Source organism: Dromiciops gliroides, chromosome 3 (genome assembly GCF_019393635.1).
Source record: "Dromiciops gliroides isolate mDroGli1 chromosome 3, mDroGli1.pri, whole genome shotgun sequence".
NCBI lineage: Eukaryota > Metazoa > Chordata > Mammalia > Microbiotheria > Microbiotheriidae > Dromiciops > Dromiciops gliroides.
The window spans coordinates 549,259,216-549,280,754 of NC_057863.1; the positions used below are offsets into that span (position 1 = coordinate 549,259,216).

At 41.8% G+C, this 21,539-nt stretch overlaps 1 protein-coding gene across 2 annotated transcripts in view; it reads left to right on the forward strand.

The window, feature by feature from the left end:
- ACER3 (alkaline ceramidase 3) overlaps window positions 1–21,539 on the forward strand; it is a 216,768-nt gene that overhangs the window by 177,877 nt on the left and 17,352 nt on the right. For both annotated transcript variants that reach the window (XM_043998252.1, XM_043998253.1), the window contains one exon: window positions 638–696. In XM_043998252.1, the coding sequence (XP_043854187.1) occupies window positions 638–696 (59 nt within the window). The remainder of the gene's footprint in view (window positions 1–637; window positions 697–21,539) is intronic.

Genomic DNA, 21,539 nt, shown 5'->3' on the forward strand with positions numbered 1-21,539 from the left:
ACAGACAGGGAAGGTTTTTGCACATGGTCACATAGAGTAAGGCCAGTCTAGAACCCAGTCCGGGTCTCATTGTAATGCACCAGACTCTTCTAGATCTTTCAGATCTAAGCACATATTTAACAAAGCCTGAGTGCTTTAAATTGCAGATGAATGTCATCAAAGTGATGTATGCCTTCTGATATTAGTTCTTCCTATGCAGTCTCCCGATAGAACCTCCAGTGCTTAAGCACAGAGTCTGGCACACAGGAAGCATTTAGAAATGTTTATTGACTGAGTAATGGATCAGGAAGCAAATGTCTGTTTTTTAGGATTCTGGTAAAAGAAAAACTATTTCATTTTTGCTTGGTTTTTAGTAGTAAAGGAGGTAAAACAAGTTCAAATCCAGTGTAAATTTTTTTTATTGGTAGCTGAAAAAAAGTTCCCTCTTTTTAAAAAACTGTTAAAGATGGTACTGTGCTAGCTAGGTGGCTCAGTAGATAGAGCCCTGGCCCTGGATTCAGGAGGACCTGAGTTCAAATGTGGCCTCAGACACTTGATATTTACTAGCTGTGTGACCCTGGGCAAGTCACTTAACCCTCATTGGCCCGGGGGAAAAAAAGAGATGGTACTAACATTACATTTTCTCTTTCTCCTGCAGGTCATGTATGGACTATTGGTTTTCACTCTAGTACTGCGGTCTATTTATATTGTTACATGGTGAGTCTTACAACATTAACACCATACTGCTAGGCAGACTGAAGTGTGACAATTGCATGTAATCTTGGAGCAAGACAACTTAACAATTTTTCTTCTTTAATTCAATAATGAACATTGTGAATTGTTCCTAAAGCCTAAAGCATTGCTAAGAAAAGCATTCATTTGACAAATGCACCCGCTAGGTGTCCCTGCTCACCAGTGACCTTAGAACACGGGATATTGAAGCTCAGGGCACCTTAGACTAAAGTGTGCTATAGCTAGGAAAGGGCCTTTTGTTTTACAGATGAGGAGACTGAGTCTCAGAGAGGCTAGTGACTTGTTCACAGGCCCACGGCTAATGAGAGGCAGAGCTGGCTTGAACCCAGGCCTTCCTGACTGCACCCGCAGTCTCCTTTCAGAACGTCCTGGCATCCTGCTTCCCTCAGCCACCAGAGTGAGGTTCCTAGAGTGCGAGTCTGACCAGGACACTCAACTACTCAGTCAATCCCAGCAGCTTCCGGTCACCTGGAAGACCTGGCATAAAATCCCTTATTTGACCTTTAAAGCCCTGCACAGCCCAGCCTCGTCTCCTCCCTCTCTAGTCTGCTTACATTTTCCTACCTTCCAAACACTGGATGACTCAGTGACGCTGGCATCCTTGCTCCTTTTCATAGACGGCAGGAGCTCCATCTCAAGTCAGCAAGCGTTTATTAAATAGCACTTCATATTCCTATGTGCTGGGCTCTGGCCCATGTGCTGGGGATACAGAGAAAGACAAAAACAGTTCCTGCTGTCAAGGAGCACCCATTCTAATGAAAACACACCAAGCAAACAGCTGTGGCCATACAAGATATACGTAAGGTAAAGGAGAGGTCATCTCAGAGGGAAAGCACCAACACTGACCTTTTCTCTCATCAGCCCACCATGCAATGCTCTCCCTCTAGTCTTGGAGGCCTCTTGGCTTCCTTCAAGACTCAGCTCACATCCTCCCTTCTGTATGAAGCCTTTTCAGGTCACCTGCCCTCCCACCATTAATGCCTCTCCTCTTACATTACCTCCAATTCACTGGATATGCCTTGTATGGACATCATTGTTGCTGTGTTATCTCCCTGTTAGACTGAGCGCCAAGAAGATAGGGACTGTTTTTGCCTGTCTTTGTATCCCCAAATCTTAGCACAGTCCCACACACATAGCAGGCTCTTAAATAAATGCTTGTTGACTAAGAAAGAGAAAGCTTGGTGCAGTAGATAGAGTGCTGGGTCTGGAGTCAGAAGGTTCTGAGTTCAAATCCTATCTCTGGCAGCAGCCATGCAACCCTGGACATGTCACATAACCTTTTTGAGCCTCAGTTTCCTCATCTCTAAAATGAGGAGTGTTAAGGGCTAAAATTCTAGCTAGTCTGTCTAAAATATTTAATGAGTGGTCGCCAATAAATTATAAGCTTTAGCAAGAGTTAGACTTTTAAGCATTTATTAAGGAGAATAAGAATTTGGTAAAGAGAGAGAAAGGCCTAGATTCCTATCTATTAAAGGGAGAGCACATTTCTAGCTCCGCTCTCCACCCGAGTCCAGAGGAAAGAGAGCGAGACTGAGCGCCAGTCTCTTCCTTCCTCCTCCCACTAGCCCGCGTCACTTCCTGACACCAAAGAAAAGACTCCTGGTCTTGCCCTCAAAGACCTTCGCTTCATGGGCAGAACTCTTCTACAGTAAGTCTCCAGCAGGTGGCGTCATTCCAATCGTTACAGGAGTTTGGACTCAATGGCCTGAAATTTGTGAACCTCTGATCCTCTATGCATTAGTAAGCCAGTCTATGTGTGACAGCTATCCTTGGCCTGGAATCCAGGAAAGGATGTTGTTGGGGAAAGAACCATAGGATGCCTATGTAGGCCTTACTGAATTCAAAACGATCATGACAGGTTCTCTGGAATTACGTTCATGGATTCAAGAAAATGCTAACAAGTATTTAGACAAGAAAGATTCAAAACAAAGTATGGGCATATGTGTAATTACTGCCCCTGATGATACCCAGCCTCCATAACTGGATGGTGTCAGATTTTTAATAGCCTCAATACACAAGGTAGCCTGAGCCCTGCATGTCATTGTTCCCAGTGATGCTCAAGAGGTTGACTGCCAAGGCTTGAAATTCTAAAGGCTTTGGAGAGAGAAGGGAGGGAATTTTTAAGGAGCCAATGGCTTTTTATGCATTTTTCCCAAATCTTTTAAAATCCTAGAAAAACTGGCAAATGTTAGCATAGTAATTGTATAAACCTGCTATGGATTTGCAGTTTGATGTAATAGAAAGAGGTTGGAAAGAATAACTGACAAACAGTTGAAAGGGGATATTGACAGATTTTGAGAACTAATAGTTTGTCTCCTCATCTCACATCACACAAATGCTTTCCCCCGCATCCCCTCCTTCACCCCCTGTCTCACATAAAGAGGGGGCCCTTCTTCTCACCAGGGCAAACCCCTCTACCCACACAAAGGATCCCATTCCATCTTGTTTTCTCCAGCAGATTGTCCCTCTACCTCCTCTACTCCCACTTACCTTCAATCTCTCGCTGTCTATGGGCTGCTTCCCTAGTGCCTATGTCTCCCCCATCCACAAAAAAACCTCAGTCAACCCATCCATTGCTGATAGATATTATCCTATATCTCTACCAGTAAAAGTCCTTGAGAATTCATCTACAGTTAGTGTTTCCGCTTCCTTTCTTCTCATTCTTCTTAACTTTCAGCAGTTTAGCTTCTAACATAACAAGTACTAGGTAGCTAGGGGGTTCAGTGAATAGAGTTCAAATCCAGCCTCATATACTTACTAGCTGTGTGACCTTGAACACTCAATTGCTGTCTGCCTCTGTTTCCTCAACTGTAAAATGGAGAGAATAATATTACTACCTCCCAGAGTAAAGTGCCTGGCATACAGTAGGTGCTTAATAAAAGCTATTTTCTTCATCATCATCATCATAATAGCTGGCATTTTCAGACCTTTTCCATATATTGATTGGATTTGTAGATTTTTTTCCTGCTTTTTTGTTATATGTTATGTAAAAACAAGATATGTCAATAAAAATGGCATGTTTTTTTTTCAAAGAATGAGCACTAAGCAATGAGAAGCTATAACTTCTTGTTCTGATTCTGCTCCTCTCTCAGCATGGCCCTGACCAAATCTCTTTCCTTCTCTTGCGCTCCTTTTAGTTTTTTCCCTTATCAAATAATAACACTAGCTCTCATTTCTGTAGTTCTTTTTGGTTTACAATAACAAGCACCCGGGAAGATAGGGATGAAAAGAATTACTATACTGTGAGATTTAAAATTGGATATTAGATCATAAATCTCCCCTACTTAACCCTTCCCTTAATTCATCTCCCAGACTAGTAAATGGAAGAAGCTTCTGGTTTTCTAGATAGAGCCTTTATTGTATATAAGGTGTTGTTGATTAGAAGGATAGGAAAACAGAAATACAGTACAAATCGTCTTAAATCTAGGCTTAGTCTATATTCCTTATAAAAACTCACCAAACCGATTTAGGCCACCTTTGGAGTGAGTCAGACCGTCTGTGCCGCGCCGCCCCGGAGTCCCGCCAAGCCGGCAAAAAAGGCTACTCCCGTTCTCTCCACCCCGGAAGTCAAAAAACCCGGCAGGCAGTCTGACATGCGCAGCAGGCAGACTGTACCCGGCAGGCAGTCTGACATGCGCAGCAGGCGGACTGTACCCGGCAGGCAGTCTGACATGCGCAGCAGGCGGACTGTTCATCTCCTCCCCAAAAGGGTGGTCCTTGAAAAACTGGCGTCTTTCAGTTATCCTAACCGACTGTTAAAAACTTTCATATTTTACCACATTTCCCCCCTTTGCTTCCTCAAGAAATGGAATGTTTCCTTGATGGAACAGTAAAAAGAATATAATAACTTCTGCTGACTAATAATATGCGAACAACAATACAGAAAAGGAAGAGAGGAAAGTTTTGTCCAGAGGGGCGATTTTTTTTCTTTCCTCATGAACCGACGCTTTGACATTAGTCTTGCAAAGGGAGAGCCTCTGCAGAGAGTACATGTTACAGATAGTATATAACAGAAAGGAGATAGTAAAAGCTAATAAAGCAAAACAGTTCATATAAAGTCTCTGAGTTCTGTTGTCTTCTTGAAGTGGTAAGATGTTATCAGGAGGAAACTGGATTCTGGTCTGGAAAACTGGATTCTGGACTCTGGTCTGGATTCTGGATTCTGGACTCTGGTCTGGAAAGCTGGATTTCTTCTTTAACTGTTTGAATTGCTGTATTTTTTTTTTTTTTTTTACTAAACCTTAGCATAGCATTTTGCAATCAGTAACACTTTTTACCACCATGTGTCTGGATCAAAGTCAAATTTAGTATGTGTTCATGACACCTGAAAATGTTATGGAAAGGTTATCATACCATATCTCATGGTTCCGAGACAGCCAGTGATTGTGCTAGGCCACAGGTGAATTCAACTGAGTGAGATAAAAAGATAAGTAAGTTCAGTTAAATTAGGTTAAATTAGGAGGGAGAGAGGATGAATACTGGACTGTGCCTAGTAATTGTGCTCTACATAGTCACCATCATAAGCAAACCATGGACTTATGTATACCTGTCTCTCCTTTTGTTGCACATATATTCTCTCCAGGGCCTGCATCAGAGTTCACAGCAAGTTAGTCTCTGAAATGATAAGTTTCCATATTTCTGAAATCTCATTAATTTCACCAAAGACAATATGATGGTAAAAATGTGTGCTATGCTGCATAACTGAGAATATATTAGTGATATATACAATAATTCCAAACCATACCCAGAGTATAATGACACATAAATAATAAACGAATGTAAATAGCTGATTATATTAGACATTGTTACATAATCTTCTTTTAGACATTATTACATAACCTTCTTTTAGCAAGCAGACCACATCATCTTATACATGAATTCTCTAGTATAACAGTAGCAGATACTTAAAGTGGTGATTAATTCATCAAAAAGAAATAAGACTTCAATAAGCAAGATTCAATATTCAATAGCATATACTTAAAATGCCTTTGAAAAGTCACTTAGTTTACAAAATCGGGTTTTTAAAGAAAAGCAAAAGAAACAAAAGTAAAAAAAAAAACAAAGCAAAACCAAAAACCAAAAATAAAAGGCAAAAGATTCGCTAAGCACCCTTTTGTGCTCTTAAAGAATTTAAAGGTGTGGTGAATTCCAGGTCTTTTCAGTGCCTTTCAAAAGTCAAAACAAAACAAAAAGCAAAAAGGATTAAAAAAAAAATAGGTATAGGGTAGGGAAAAGGGTGGGAGAAATTGAGGTGGGCCAGAAAACTAGGCCATGTGCTTCAGTGCTTTTGCCTGTGGAAGGAAATGCTTGTTAAATTTTAAGGTATTTAAGCTGCTAGAGTTTGGGGTATGCCACATTGTTTTAACTGGTTCCCCAATTCTCTGCATGCCAAAGTGGCAGGGGTTTCTGAATTGTCATTGATCTTTCTAATGCTGTCATAATGTTCTTTATGGTAGAAAATGTGGAGTTCTCTAGCATCAGTTTTGTCTGTGCCACTGATTTTCAATAAAGGCTGATTTAATTGATGAACCACAACATTCAGCTGATGCTGCTTAGCAAATGCTACAATTGTATCATTTCCTCCCCACTTTCCAAATTTCTTTAATTCATCAACATATTCTTCAAAAGGGGAGTCATTTACTATAAAAGACTCAAACTCTTGTCTATGGTTAATCATATAAGAAGCAGCTTCTTGTCTGTGTCTGAGATGATTTCTACAGTGACCTTCTAGCTGGTCTGCTAAAGCCCTAAAAAGGCAATTTCCGTCTCCTGATACTTTACGAAGACTGAGTCCCAAAGCATTTAACTGATCAGTGGGATTATTAAATGGGAACTGCCTTTTTCCTCTGAACTCCCTTTGCTCTTTAACAGTTGCTATCTTTAGGGTTTTTACCTCTTTAGCGTCTACCTCAGGTCTATCTGAAATCTCTTCACCTATGAATGGTGCAGGCTTTATATGAGAGCAATGAATCCATGAGTCTTTTTCACCAATTTTAATGGCAGTAGGAGTTGTCAATAATACCTGAAAAGGTCCTTCCCAGGCAGGTTGAGTTCCACTGGTTTTCTGAAAATTCTTTACATATATTTTATCTCCTGGGTTGAAGTTATGCAATGAAAAGTCTAATGGTCCTGCCTGGACCACAGCTCCTGCCTCATGGAGTTCACGTAGCCTGGTCTGTAATTCCTGTATATAGGAAGCAACAGAAGTATCACCTCCCACCAGTGATGTATAAACTGGGGAAAAAGTTTTAGCTTGGATAGGAGGGTGACCAAAAAGCATTTCATAAGGAGATATATGAAGTTCTCCTCTTGGTCTACTTCGTAGATAGAATAATGCCAATGGTAGAACATCAGGCCATTTCAAATGGGTTTCAGTACATAATTTGCCAATCATACTCTTAAGCTCTTTATTCATACGTTCGACTTGGCCTGAACTTTGTGGATGGTAGGGCGTGTGGAATTTTGGAGTCACTCCCAAGAAAGAGTAGATTTGGGATAAAATCGAATCAGTGAAATGTGTGCCTTTGTCAGAATCGATGCGGGCTGGTGGGCCAAAACGAGGTACTATCTCTTTAAGAAGAATTTTGGCAACAAAGGCAGCTGTGGCTCGGGGGCTGGGAAAGGCCTCCACCCACCGAGTGAGCTGATCAACTATAACAAGGCAAAATTTATAATGTCCTGCTTTTGGCATAGTAATATAATCAATTTGTAAGTGCTCAAAAGGTGTATATGCTAGAGGACGCCCTCCATAAGCTTTGGCCTTAAAAGCATACTGATTATAAGACTGACATGTGGAGCAGCCCGAGCAGATTCGAGATGCTGTATTAGTCACACCTGGTGCTATCCAGGTTCTCTTAATAGAGTCTACAATGCCTTGTGTACCAAAATGGCCTTTTCTGTGAACAGAGAGGCATACCTGGTGGTAGAATTTCCGGGGAAGAAATGGCTTACCTTCCGGAGACACCCAGATGCCATTGATCTGTTTTGCCTTAAATTTCTTTTTCCACTTTTCTACTTCAGAATTGTCATAGGTTAGGTTGGAAGGAATATCCTCAGAAGGTGAAAGGTTAAATACATGTTCAGGAGCTTCTAATGCAGCTAGCTTGGCTGCAGAATCGGCTCGTGCATTTCCCTTTGAAACAGGATCACTATTCCCTGTGTGGGCAGGGCAATGTACAACGGCTAGGGAAGAAGGCAGTTTTAGGGCATCTAAGAGGTCCTTGATAAGGTCCCCATTGGCAATAGCCTTGCCCGAGGATGTTAGAAAGCCTCGTTGACGCCAAATCATACCAATAAAGTGGCATATGCCAAAGCCATATTTCGAGTCAGTAAAAATGGTGGCACTCTTATCTTTAGCTATATTACAGGCCTGTGTAAGAGCCACAAGTTCAGCAGCCTGTGCACTAAAATGGGAAGGCAGAGAAGCTGCCCAGAGGGTGTCATAATCAGAAACTACAGCAGCTCCAGTAAAACGGGTTCCCTCTCTCATAAATGAGGAACCATCTGTATAGAGGACAAGATCAGGATTTTCTAAAGGTGTATCAAAAAGATCGTCACGGGGTTTTTCAGCCATAGCAACTAAAGAAGCACAGTCGTGCAATGGTTCCCCCGAGAATGGTAAGTTAGGGAGTAGTGTTGCTGGATTAAGAACTGTGCAGCGTTTTAAAGTGATATTCTCATTACCTAACAGGGTTATTTCATACTTAGCCAGCCTTTGATCTGAAAAGGCTTGTGTCCTGTGACGTAGTAAGAGAGCCTCCACTTCGTGAGGGCATTGCACAGTTAGAGGGTTACCTAGGACCAAATCAGAGGCTTTTTCTACCAAAAGCGCTGTGGCCGCCACTGCTCTAAGGCAAGGTGGCGCTCCAGCCGCTACAGGGTCCAGCTGAATTGAATAGTAGGCTATAGGACGTTGGTTAGGCCCCAGTGACTGAGTCAGGACTCCAGAAGCCACCCCCCTTTGTTCATGCACAAAGAGAGTGAAAGGCTTACTATAATCTGGCAGTCCTAGGGCAGGTGCTGATAACAAGGCCCGTTTTAATTCTTTTATGGCTGAGAGATGCTGGGGATCCAACTGTAAACTGTCTGGAACAGAACTTTTTGTAAGAGCTATGAGGGGTTTAGTAATTTCACCAAAAGAGGGTATCCATTGTCTACAGTACCCAGCTGCTCCCAGAATGGCTCTCAACTGCCTCTTAGTAGTGGGGGCAGAGAGTTGTTGAATGGCCTGGACTCTCTTAGAAGAGACAGAGCGAGTTCCAGCAGCCAAAATAAATCCTAAATATTCTACCTGGGGCAAACACCATTGTACCTTTGTCTTGGAAACCTTGTGTCCTCTCTTGTGCAGCTCCAGCAGTAAGTGACGGCTATCTTCCTGACAAATTTCAGCATTAGGAGAGGCCAAAAGTAAGTCATCAACATATTGTACTAGTATGGAGCCCTTAAAGGTAATAGAGGCCAGATCCTGCTGTAAAATTTGGGAAAATAATGTGGGACTGTCTACAAATCCCTGTGGGAGTCTAGTCCAGGTCCACTGTCTATTTTTCCAGGTAAAAGCAAATAAATATTGGAAGTCCTCATGTACTGGTATGGAGAAAAAGGCAGAGCAAAGGTCTACCACTGTGAAACATGTAGATTCATAGGGAATCGATGAAATTATCGTAGCCGGGTTTGGAACTATGGAATGTCTAGGAATAACATAATTATTAATCGCTCTAAGATCTTGCACAAAACGATAAACAGGTTTACCATCTGGCCCAGGCTTGGGTTTTTTAACTGGCAAAATGGGAGTATTGCATGGAGAGTGATGACATGGAATAATAATACCCTGGCTTTTCAAAGCCTCAATTATAGGGGTGATCCCTTCTATTGCTTCCCTAGACAATGGATACTGTGGAATGGAGGGGGGTGGTCCCCCCTTAACTTTAAAGGTAACAGGCATGGCAGACTTAAGGAGCCCCACCTCATTAGGGGATGAGGCCCATAAAGACTCAGGAATGTCAGAGGGGATTTTGGATACCTCCCCTGCTGTTCCTTGAGCTTCTGTAAGTAAAATTGGTAATAAATGAACAGTATCCTCTGGCAATTGTAAGGAGACAGCCCCATCTGGAGCACAAGATATGGTTGCTCTAAGCTTGCAAAGGAGATCACGACCTAATAAATTTACAGGGGCATCAGGCATGAGTAAAAATGAATGTTCCACTGTTAAGGGCCCCATAGATACCATGCGAGGATTCAATTTTGCCACTCTCTGGCTCTTTCCTGAGACTCCCACTACATTCAAAAATCCTACAGGTCTACACCCAGCATCTGGTTTGCTTACTAATACTGATTTAGAGGCTCCTGTGTCTAGCAGACAATCATAATAAGTCTCCCCCACTTTTAAGGTGACATGTGGTTCATTACTCTGGGGAGGTGAATGGACTGGCACAAGTGCATTCAAAAAATCCGGATCTGGGAATATATGGCTTTCATTATCTATGTTCCATTCCTCCCCAAGACACCATCATTCCTGTGTCCTCTTCTGAGGGGGGTCTTGGTTACCATTATTCTGGTACTGCCTTTCTGTATTCCTCCAAAAAGATCTATTTCTATTTTGATTTCGCCTGTAATTAGAATTAGAATTTCTTCTCCAAGTCCTACATTCTCTCAATTCATGCCCCTCCTTACGACAGTAACAACACACCTTAGTGTCCTTGTTCCGGTGTCCACATGGCTGACTAGGAATCGCTGGTGCCAGAATGCTCTGTTTAGGGTGATCTGGATCTTCCTCACGTGAGTCAAAGACATAATTTGCAAGTTCCTTAATTCTATCTACTGAGAGATTTCTCCAGTCTGGACATTGTTTCAGAAAGTATCTGCGTATTTCTGGCAGTGAATTATAAACAAATGTGTTGAGAATGATACAGGAATCTCTTAAATCTACTGGATCCAATCTGGTGTACTGTCTAGCGGCCTCACAAAGTCTATCATAAAATCTGTTTGGTCTTTCATTAGCCTCCTGAGGTAGGCTTAAAAATTTCTGCCAGTTTTCCGGTTTTCTAGAGCAAGATTCCATTCCCTTCAGAAGTGTTTCTCTAGCATCTTTTAATCTTTGGAAATCCCTATCATCATTATAATTCCACTCTGGATCCTTTAGAGGCCATTCCACATCGGCCTTACCTTTCGCAACAAGGGCATTTCCTGCTGAGATAATATCTGTAATCTCAGTTGGGGACAGTAAAGTTTCCAAAAGGCAAGTAACATCAGCCCAACTGGGTTGATATGCATTAAATATAGTCCTTAACTGTGAAATTACAGTGTTTGGATTTTTCTCAAAACTAGGGATGATTGATTTCCATGCGCTCAAGTCACTTGGTCTAAAGGGGCTATATTTTCTGACTTGAATTGGCACTCCCTTCTTACTATGTTCTATAGCTTCCTGCAGAGGGAGTAGTTTCTGCTGATCTGATTCTGAACTTGGATCATCTCTAGTAGAAACAGCCATTTTGAGGTCTCTCTCCATATGTGAGAGTTTCCCCCACATCATAACAATGATAATAACAAAAACAATGATAATAACAAAAACAAAAAAAAACAACAAAAAAAAATAAAATCCTTAGTCGTATGAACTATGGATGTGGTATTAAAAGGTATTTCAATTGCAGGCATAAAATTTCTACTTATATTAAACGTATTTTCCCAAAGATTCTCACGTATACTATTATACAAAAAACTTTTTGCTGCCTGAATGAGGAAAAAACCAATAATGTTATGAAGGACCATTGAGTAAACTATTCCTCTAAGTCGGGATGTTATGCTGTCCCAATACATTCCGATGAGAAAAATCAAAGGGATGGTAGAATATTCGAGCATCTTGCCCTTTAAACTGGGCTGGCTTTTCTGTTTAAAGCAAGACTTTTAGAGGCTTAAAGTCTTTAAGGGAGATTAGACAAAGGGAAAGTCCGCGGGGGGGGGGGGGGGGGGGGGGGGGGGGGGTATTTGGAAAATCCACCGAATTAGCCGGCTTATGGCCAAACTAGGGAGGGTGGGAGGGTCCTTAAGGTCCCTTCGGGGTCGCCAAACTGTGAGATTTAAAATTGGATATTAGATCATAAATCTCCCCTACTTAACCCTTCCCTTAATTCATCTCCCAGACTAGTAAATGGAAGAAGCTTCTGGTTTTCTAGATAGAGCCTTTATTGTATATAAGGTGTTGTTGATTAGAAGGATAGGAAAACAGAAATACAGTACAAATCGTCTTAAATCTAGGCTTAGTCTATATTCCTTATAAAAACTCACCAAACCGATTTAGGCCACCTTTGGAGTGAGTCAGACCGTCTGTGCCGCGCCGCCCCGGAGTCCCGCCAAGCCGGCAAAAAAGGCTACTCCCGTTCTCTCCACCCCGGAAGTCAAAAAACCCGGCAGGCAGTCTGACATGCGCAGCAGGCAGACTGTACCCGGCAGGCAGTCTGACATGCGCAGCAGGCGGACTGTACCCGGCAGGCAGTCTGACATGCGCAGCAGGCGGACTGTTCATCTCCTCCCCAAAAGGGTGGTCCTTGAAAAACTGGCGTCTTTCAGTTATCCTAACCGACTGTTAAAAACTTTCATATTTTACCACAATACCATTTTACAGATGAAAAAACTGAAGCAACCTGTCCAAGATCACATGTCTAAATAGTGCTAGAGTTGGAACACAAACCTAGATCTTCTGACTCCCCGTCCATTTGGCTGTCCATTCTGCCCTCCTGTCTCTCAGGGACTTGCACCATATATAATCTTCAAGGTCTCTCCCAGCCTAGTAGTCCTATAACTCTGCTTATGTATGAGTTTATCTAAAATGTCCTAGACTATGTTTCTTTTTTCCCCCATTCTCTAGATATGATTGGAACAACTTGGGAAAAAATAAAAAACCTATTCTTCCCCACCCCAGATTTATGGCATCTGAGGAAAAGATATCAGAATCCCAAACCTTGAGCATGGTTTTGCACCTTCCCCTTCATGAGGAGCTCTCTGAGCTCTCCAGAGAAATGTAATTAGAATCAACCAGGAAGGCACATCGTCTAAGGGCAGGGTAAATGATGCAATACTGGTTAGAGCAAATTTGTCCCAGAGCAAGAACCATATAGTTTGATAAACATTGTACTTCTTCAGATCTCTAGTACCCAGATACTTACTAGCTGTGTGACCCTGGGCAAGTCACTTCATCTCTTTCTGCCTTGGTTTCCTTATCTGTAAAATGGGGATAATAATAGCACCTACCTCCCAGAGTAGTTGTGAGAATAAACTAAGATAATATTTGTAAAGCTCTTTGCAAACCTTAAAGTGCTATATAAACAATAGCTATTATTCTAGCTATCCATTGGTAATTACTGGGGCAGCTCGGTGTCACAGTGGATAAAGTACTGGCCCTGGATTCAGGAGAACCTCAATTCAAATCCAGCCTCAGACACTTGACACTTACTAGCTGTGTGACCCTGGGCAAGTCACTTAACCCTCATTGCCCACCAAAAAAAAATTGGTAATTACATTGTTTTAATTGGTTTAAGGCAATACATGATTTCCACTACTTTTCTTATTATACCATCAAATATTTAGACAGTATTTTATACAAACTTTAGATTTGTACTTTGATCTTGAAATAACACTTTACTTTCTGAAATATGAGAATTTATACACACACATTCATTCAGCAAATATTTGAGTACCTAATATGCATGAGGCCCTGACACTAGTTTTTTGTGGAATGTGAAGATGAAGGTAATTTATCTCATACTGTTTCCCATACCTCTCTTTCTCCTGTTCTCATCCAGCTTTCTGTTTATATGCCTTCACTCAATGCCATCCATTATTTCTGGAATGGACTCTCCCCCCCACCCAAAGTTTTTCTCCATCAGTTGAAACCCTTCCCTTCTTTCAAGGATGTGTCTTCATGAAACCTTCCCTAAAAATTCCTCACACCGTTCCCCTCTCCCCCAATTGAAAGTATTCTCTCCCTCCTCAAATTTTTCATATCCCTTTGGCTAATGCTACCATCATTCATATTACCTATATTATAGGTATTGGTATAGTTGTACTTTCCCCCACTATATTTTAAATCTTTGAGAGCAAAGTCTGTGTCACAACTGTCTCTAGCTCCTGTGCCAACCACAGGGCCCTCCTCCATTTTAGACATTTAATATATAATGTTAAATTAAATTGAAAGAATATGTATGGTTCCTACTGTCAAAGAACTCCAAGTCTAGTAGCTTATAGATAGGTACACACATATACATACATACATACATACATACATACATACATACATACATACATACACACAATACACTTCTAACTTTTATTCACAGAACCAAACGTGTTATACTTAGAAGGGATGCAACACACAGTGAAGTGGAAATAAAGACAACTTTTTAATAGGGTTTTTTAATAAATGCATATTTTTATTGTCATAAAATTTAATTTCCCATTCCCCAAAGTCATGTAATTTTAAAGTTGGAAGGGGCCTTAGCAGCCACGTAGTCCAGCTCCTCCTGAGAAAGAATCCCCTTCACATCATACCCAATAAATTGTCATGTAGCCTTCACTTCAAGATCTCTGGTGAGAGGAAACTCTCCACCTCCCAAGGCAATCATCTCACTTTGGGAAAGCTCTAGTGGTTAAGAAGGCTCTTCTTAAATCGAGCCTAAATTTTCCTCTTTGAAATGTCCACCCATTGGTCATTGTTTTGTCCTCTGGGGTCAAAAAGAATAAGTTTAATCTCTCTCCCATATGATAGTCTTTTAAATACTTGATGAAAGTTATCTCCATCTTCCCTAAATCTCTAAATATCTCCAGTTCTTTCTTTCCATTTTCTTTCTCTCTCCATTTGACATGAACTTGGGGCTCTTCACCTCTCTAGACTTGGAAAATAGAATTTTCTTAATGAAGCCTGAGATTTCATTAGCTTTTTTTGGTTGCCATATCACACTGTTGATTTATATCAGACTACTGTTCAACAAAATCTCCCCCCATCAACTTATGAAGTTGATTTTTTTAGGGTATTACACGTATTCAACAACAGACATTTATTAAACCCCCAAGGCACTGGGGATACAAAAACAAAAGCTGAGGACAGACCCTGACCTCAGGGAACTTACATTCTGTACAAAACACAGTAAATGCAAGGCACAATGCAAAGTAATTGAAGTGGAAAGAGAATACTAGCATGGGGGAGGGGGAGGCTTCCTAGAGGAAGTGGCTCTGAAGCTAGGGATTCCAAGAGGCAAAGAGACATTCCAGGCATCAATTGGCATATGTTCTTCAGCGTTCCAAGGCACAACAGACACAGCAGAGGGTGAATTGTCAGATAGGAAGAGCACCCGAAAGCCAATTTGGAATAGGCAGCGCATGAAAGGGAGTAATAGAAAATCAGACTGCAAAGAGAGGTGTGAGGCACATTGTACAAAGCTTTCCATGCCTGGCTGAGGAGTTTGCATTGTATCCTAAAGGCACTGGCAAACACCTCAAGATTTCTGACTAGGGTAATAGCTTAGTCAGATCTGTGTTTTGCAGATAGTAGTTTGGTAATTTTGTAAATTTGGAGAAAAGAAAGACTGTAAGCAGGGAGACCAATTAAGAGGCTGTTGGCATAGTCTAGGCCAGAGATAATGAAGGCCTGCAGGAGGGCAGGAGCTATGTGAATGAAGAGAACGGGGCAGAGGTAGAATCAGCAAGGCTCAGCAACTGAGGGAGGGAGGGAGAGAGTCAAGGAGGACTCGTGTTATAAGCCCGGGTTACTGGAAGGATGGTGCTATCCACAGCAGAAATGGGGGAGTTTGGAGGAGGAGGTTTGGGAGCAAGATAGTAAATTGGGGTTTTGAGAGGCCTATGAGGCATGCCGTTGAAAGTGGTCAGCAGGGGCAGCTAGATGGCACAGTGGATAGAGCACCGGCCCTGGATTCAGGAAGAACTGAGTTCAAATCCAGCCTCAGACACTTAACACTTACTAGCTGTGTGACCCCGGGCAAGTCACTTAACCCCAATTGCCTCCAAAAAAAAAAAAAGTGTTCAGCAATCAATCAACAAGTATGTGCCAGACATTGTGGTAAGTACTGGAGATACAAGTACAAAGAATGAAATAGTGTTCACAAGGAATTGACACTGCAGTGAGGTAGACAAACAAGTATATGAATAGTGATATACTTCATAAGTAGTGAATAAGAACAAATATATGAAAAGTCATTCTATACAAGGTAGTTTGGGAAGATGAAGAAAGGCTTCTTGCAGAAGATTGTCTTAAAGGAAGAGGTGGTGAGGTAAAAGGAAGGGGGCAGAGCCTTCCAGGCGACAGGGAACGGCCACCCCACAAACACAGAGATGGGCACTGGACTGTAAGGGACAGAAGGGAAGCTAGTGTGGCTGACTCACAGAGGAATACATGTGGGGCCAGGCTGTCTAGGGGCTTTAAAAGCTAAACAGGGATTTTCTAGTTAATCCTAGAGATAATAGGGAAGCCACTAGAATTAATGGAGTAGGAGAGTCACATGGTCAGGCTTGTACTTAAGAAGATCACTTTGGCGGCACTTTTAGGATGGACTGGAGTGGCAGGGAGACCAATTAGGGACTGTGAAAATAATCTAAGTGAGAGGAGATGAGGACCTGAAGTAAGGGGGTAATGAACTGAGGTGCAAAGAGAAGGGTCTGTGGGATCATACATCATCATGGTGGGCACAAATCAGTTTTAGAGCTAGAAGGAAATTTAGAGGTCATCAAGTCCATCTCCCTCATTTGAAAGAGAGGGAAACTGAGCCTGAGAAGTAAAAATGACTTACCCAGGGTCACCCAGCTAGTCAGTACCTGAAGCAGGAACTGAACTGGGGTCTTCTGGACTCCAAACCTAGTGCTCTCTTCACAGCATCACTGAGCAGCATTATTTTGATGTTAGCAACAGTTGCTAAAACAGAATTGGAGTTCATTTGAGATATTAGAACTTGACATATGGATTTAGGAGTCATTGACTTGAACCTATAGAAGCTAATACAAGAAAGGGATGATGCTCTAGCCTGTGAAGATCTCGAATCTTGACTCTGTCATGTAGCATGATAGTTATCCTTGCCAGCTTTGTGTCCTCTGTAAATCCAATAAATATATTATCTGTGCCTTAATCTAGGTCACAGAGAGAAAGGAGGAGGACCCAGAAGGAGGGGAGGAGGCCCTCATTTGGTGATAACTCTACTGTAAACTTTCATCTTCTCTATTCATCCTGTGTATCACTTGCTTTGTATATATTTGTTTGCATGTTGTTCCTCCCCCCATTCGATTGTAAACTCCTTTGTGTGTGTGTTCTCACACACACACACATATCCCTGTAAGACTTCACCAGAGGTTTACTTCCAAGGTGACACCAATTTGTTAATGACCTCTCTGACCATTCAAATTCAGGGGCTCTGAGGGCAGTTAGGTGGCGCGATGGATAAAAGCACCAGCCCTGGATTCAGGACGACCTGAGTTCAAATCCAGCCTCAGACACTTGACATGTACTAGCTGTGTGACCCTCGGCAAGTCACTTAACCCTCATTGCCCCAGGGGCTCTGAAGACCTGGATTCAGGCCTTAGCTCTGCTATCAATTAGCCGTCTGACCTTAACCAAGTCACTTAACTAAGACCTTGGTGCTCACTTTCCTCATCTGCAAGATTGACAAGTTGGCCTAGATATGTTCTAAGGGCCCTTCTGATGCTGTTACTCTGTGTTCTAAGTAATAACTTGTTCTGCTTTGCACCAAAGGGCAAAAATAACAGCAATATGTGAAAGATAAAAAGAACCAGACGTAGACGCATGCTAAGGTAACACTTCCTACCAATTTGAGATGTCCGCAAGTCAGACGGGAAGCAGTGGGTTCTCTTCTATGGGAAACTGAACAAATACTTGTTGAGAATGTTGTAAAGGGTGTAAGGTGACGGATGGGGCCCCTTCCTACCTCTAGTTCTGTTACCGGTGGGATAAAATGCCAACTCCCTAGCCCAGCAGAGGAAGGCTTCCACAGCCTGGCTGCAGTCTTCCCTCTGAGCCTTCTTTCACAGTGATTCCCTTCTACAGCCTAGCCCCAGTCATACCACTAACTGTTCCCTGATCTCATCCTGCCTTCACTGGCTCCATGCACTTTCATGGATCCTCCCCATGCCTGCAGTTATCTCTATATCTCTGCCCATTTAAATCTTTCCTTATGTACTATTTCCTCCATTCAGTGTTCTTCCCAGCCTCAGATCATGGAATCACAGAATTTGAGAGTTGGAAAAAACCTCAGGAACCATCTAGCACATCCCATATACCACCCAATACGTGGTTCTCCCACCTCTGCTTAAAGACTTCTAAGGAAGAGGAGCCCCTCCCACTTCTAGAGGAAGTTCTCTTCCCTTTTAGACCCCTTGAGTTGTTAGAAAGTGTGTCCAGAGGCCAAGTCTTGCATCCATTGCTCTTGGTTCTGTCCTCTGGGACTAACGAGAATAAATTTAATCCCTCTTCTACATGACAGGTCTCTAAATACTTAAAGATAGCTCAGTCCCCCAGGAGTCTTCTTTTTGCCAAGCTAGACATGCCTCAAATCCTTCAACTTTTTTTCAGACATCACAGATTCAAGATCCTTTACCATCACAGTTGCCCTTTTCTGGGCACTCATCTACTTATCAAGTCCTTAAACTGTAGTGACCAGAAATGAATACAATATTCCAGATCAGGTCTGACATTGGCAGTGGGGGGCCAAATTTAAAAGGGGAAGTCCTTCAAGCTGCTTGTGGAGAGTGGTTTCTCCTGCTGACATCAGCAGCATAGGGTGTGGCCCATCCCAATCAGTCTGCCAGATTCCATTATCTTACCACAGCAGTGTACAGTGCCTATTCCTATGTCATTTATTTTAAAAAGTCTAAGATTTTACATTTATCCCTATTTAATATCTTACTGGATTCAGCATGATGTTGTAGCCTGTGAAGATCCTCTCAAATCTTGACTTTATCATCGAGTGTGTTAGTTATCCTTGCCAGCTTTGTGTCATCTGTAAATATAATGAATATTCTATCTGTGCCTTTATCCAAGTCATTGATAAAACTATTAAACAGCATGAAGCCAAGCACAGATCCCTGGAGCCCTCCATTAGAGACTTCTAACAACAGTGACATTAAGCCATTAACAACTACTCTGAGGAACTATGCCCCAAAGCTATAAAACTGTGCATACCCTCTGACCAGACAGTACTGATACCAAGTCCGTATCCCAAAGAGATCAAAGAAAAAAGGAAAGAACCCAAATGTAAAAAATATTTATAGCAGCTCTTCTTATCATAGCAAAGAGTGATTGCCTATTAATTGGGGAATAGCCAAACAAGTTATGGTATATAAATATGATGTAATACCAGTGTGCTATAAAAAATTATGATGGGGATGATTTCAGAAAAACCTGGGAAGATTTATATAAATTGATGCAAAGTGAAGTGAGCGGAATCAAGAGAACAATTTATACAGTAACAGCATAATTGAAAGGATAATCAGCTGTGAAAGACTTAGTAACTCTAATCAATACAATAATCTACCGTAATTCCAAAAGACTCATCATAAAAAATGCTGTCTACATCCTGAGAGAGAACTCATGGATTCAGAGTGCAGAATGAAGCATATTTTTTTCTTTTTTCAGCACATGACAGATGTAGAAATGTTTTGCATGTTATGTGCATTGTATTGATACAATACAATGAGTATAATATTTCTTGCCTTCTCAATGACTGTGGGAGGGATAGAGAGGGGAAGAGAATCTGGAACTGAAAATAAAACCATGTCTCATCATCCTCTGCTCATTGTGAGCTATAGCTTTCCTGACATCATATTTACAAGACCTGGAACACTTATCATCTTCTGTTCCCTGGCCTGGCTTCCACCTTCTTTATGTTTCTTTTTAAAATCAAAGTTGTTTGGCAAGTTCCCTGTGTAGCCACGTCAATCTCTTCAGATAAATCCCATTTTTCCTAGTTATTAGAATTGTTTCTCTTTAGGGTTTTGTTTTGCTTTTTTTTTTTCAGAATTTTATCCCTGAGCATCATCTATATATTCTAGGCTGACTTTCCCCAAAACATTTTACTCCATGGAATCCTACCCGTCTTTCCTCTGAACCTTTGGAAATCTTCTTTCCCAAAATCTAGGGTGAAAGTTAAAATATGTTTGGATTTCCTCCTCTTCTCTATCACAAACTCTGTAAGAGAGTAGTTACTTCCCACTAAAATTCCCATCATTTCCAGAACAAAATTTCCTTCTTTTGGATCTTCCACCTTTTGAAGGATGAAATTTATCACCTGGGCAAGTGAGAAGTTATTAATTGCTCTGCTTTTGAGACAGACAGACAGACAGACAGACACAGGGAGAGAGAGGGAGACAGAGACAGAGAGAGAGAAAGAGAGAAAGAGAGAGACAGAGACAGAGAGACAGAGAGAAAGATCTAAAAGATGTCTTGATCATTGAAATATACCATCACTACTATCTCTTGCCTCTATGCCAGATTTATGATCTGTTTCCTAAACTCCTCGGCTATTTGCTCTCTTTTGTCCAAAGGGTCTGTAGTATATATACTCCGATGACAAAATCTCTACTGTTTCTTTCTCCTTTCATCTTCACCCAAATACTCTGTCACACTTTTCTCTGTGTGATTCCTGGATTTCCTTACATGAATATACCTACTTAATATACTCTGCTTTCCCTATCTCCTTCTCCCTTTTTACCTATCCTGTTTATTTTGAATCAGGCAAAGCCATCCAAAGCCATAGTCCAATTGGGGGTTCTTCCCACCAATTTTCGAGAATACTTGTGAGGCCAGATCTTCCCCTTTTGGAACCTTTACTTCCTGTTCATTGCAAAATGTGGGCATTTGTGTATAGACATTTGAGGCCAGCGGTTTTACTGCTAACTACTTTCTTGGCTCTTGGCTTTTGGCTCCTGTTAATTTCTGGATGCCCCAGCTGTCGCTTTTCACTTCTATGTGGCTATTTTCTTTAGCAGAGTTGTCAAACATGCAGCCCACAGGCCCCATGCAGTCCACAACACTCCTGAGTATGACCCAAATCAGATTAAAATGTAGTTCCTCTCTTATTCCAATGTGTTGATGTGTTTAAAAAAAAAAAGAAACATATATACGTGTGATTTTCTAAGTCAATATGTAGCCCACAGAGATCCTTATATGTGGCTTAGTGACCCTTGTTCCTATTTGAGTTTGACACTTCTACTCTGTAGTTTAACTTTAGGGATATACAGAAGAAGGCTTCTGCTTGCCTTATCCTTTTTAGTTTAAAGCCCTTTTGTTAAGATTTGCAAGTGACATGAAAAATAACAGTTTTATATGTTATATATTGTTATATGTTCTCCATCTCTGGATGGGAGTCTGCCAACCCTAAGCCATAGACTAGCACCTTGGTGTGAGGGCTTTTCAGGGCTGGTTATCCACCTTTGGTAGCCACCTGTCACCCAGCTCTCACCTCTCACTCTAAGAAGCTGTGGCATGGACAGTGGCCACACCTGCTAAACCATCTCAGCAGACAGGCTAAACCAGGTTGAGGGTAACCAACAGGCCTCAAGCCCATCCGTGAGTCGGGGGGAGTGTCTACCCCAGGCATGTGAAGATTTCCCCCAGAGGAATGGGTGGATGTGCACAATTTGTTCCAACAGTCTCTATGGAGCACTTAGAGCTAGGTGGTGCATCCCAAGCCGTCACCAGTGGTCTTGACTTTTGTCACGCCACTCAACTTCAATGACTCTGGAAAAAGAGTGAAACCGATGACTTTGTGCAACTCTGCCTCGATTAACTCTAATTCACA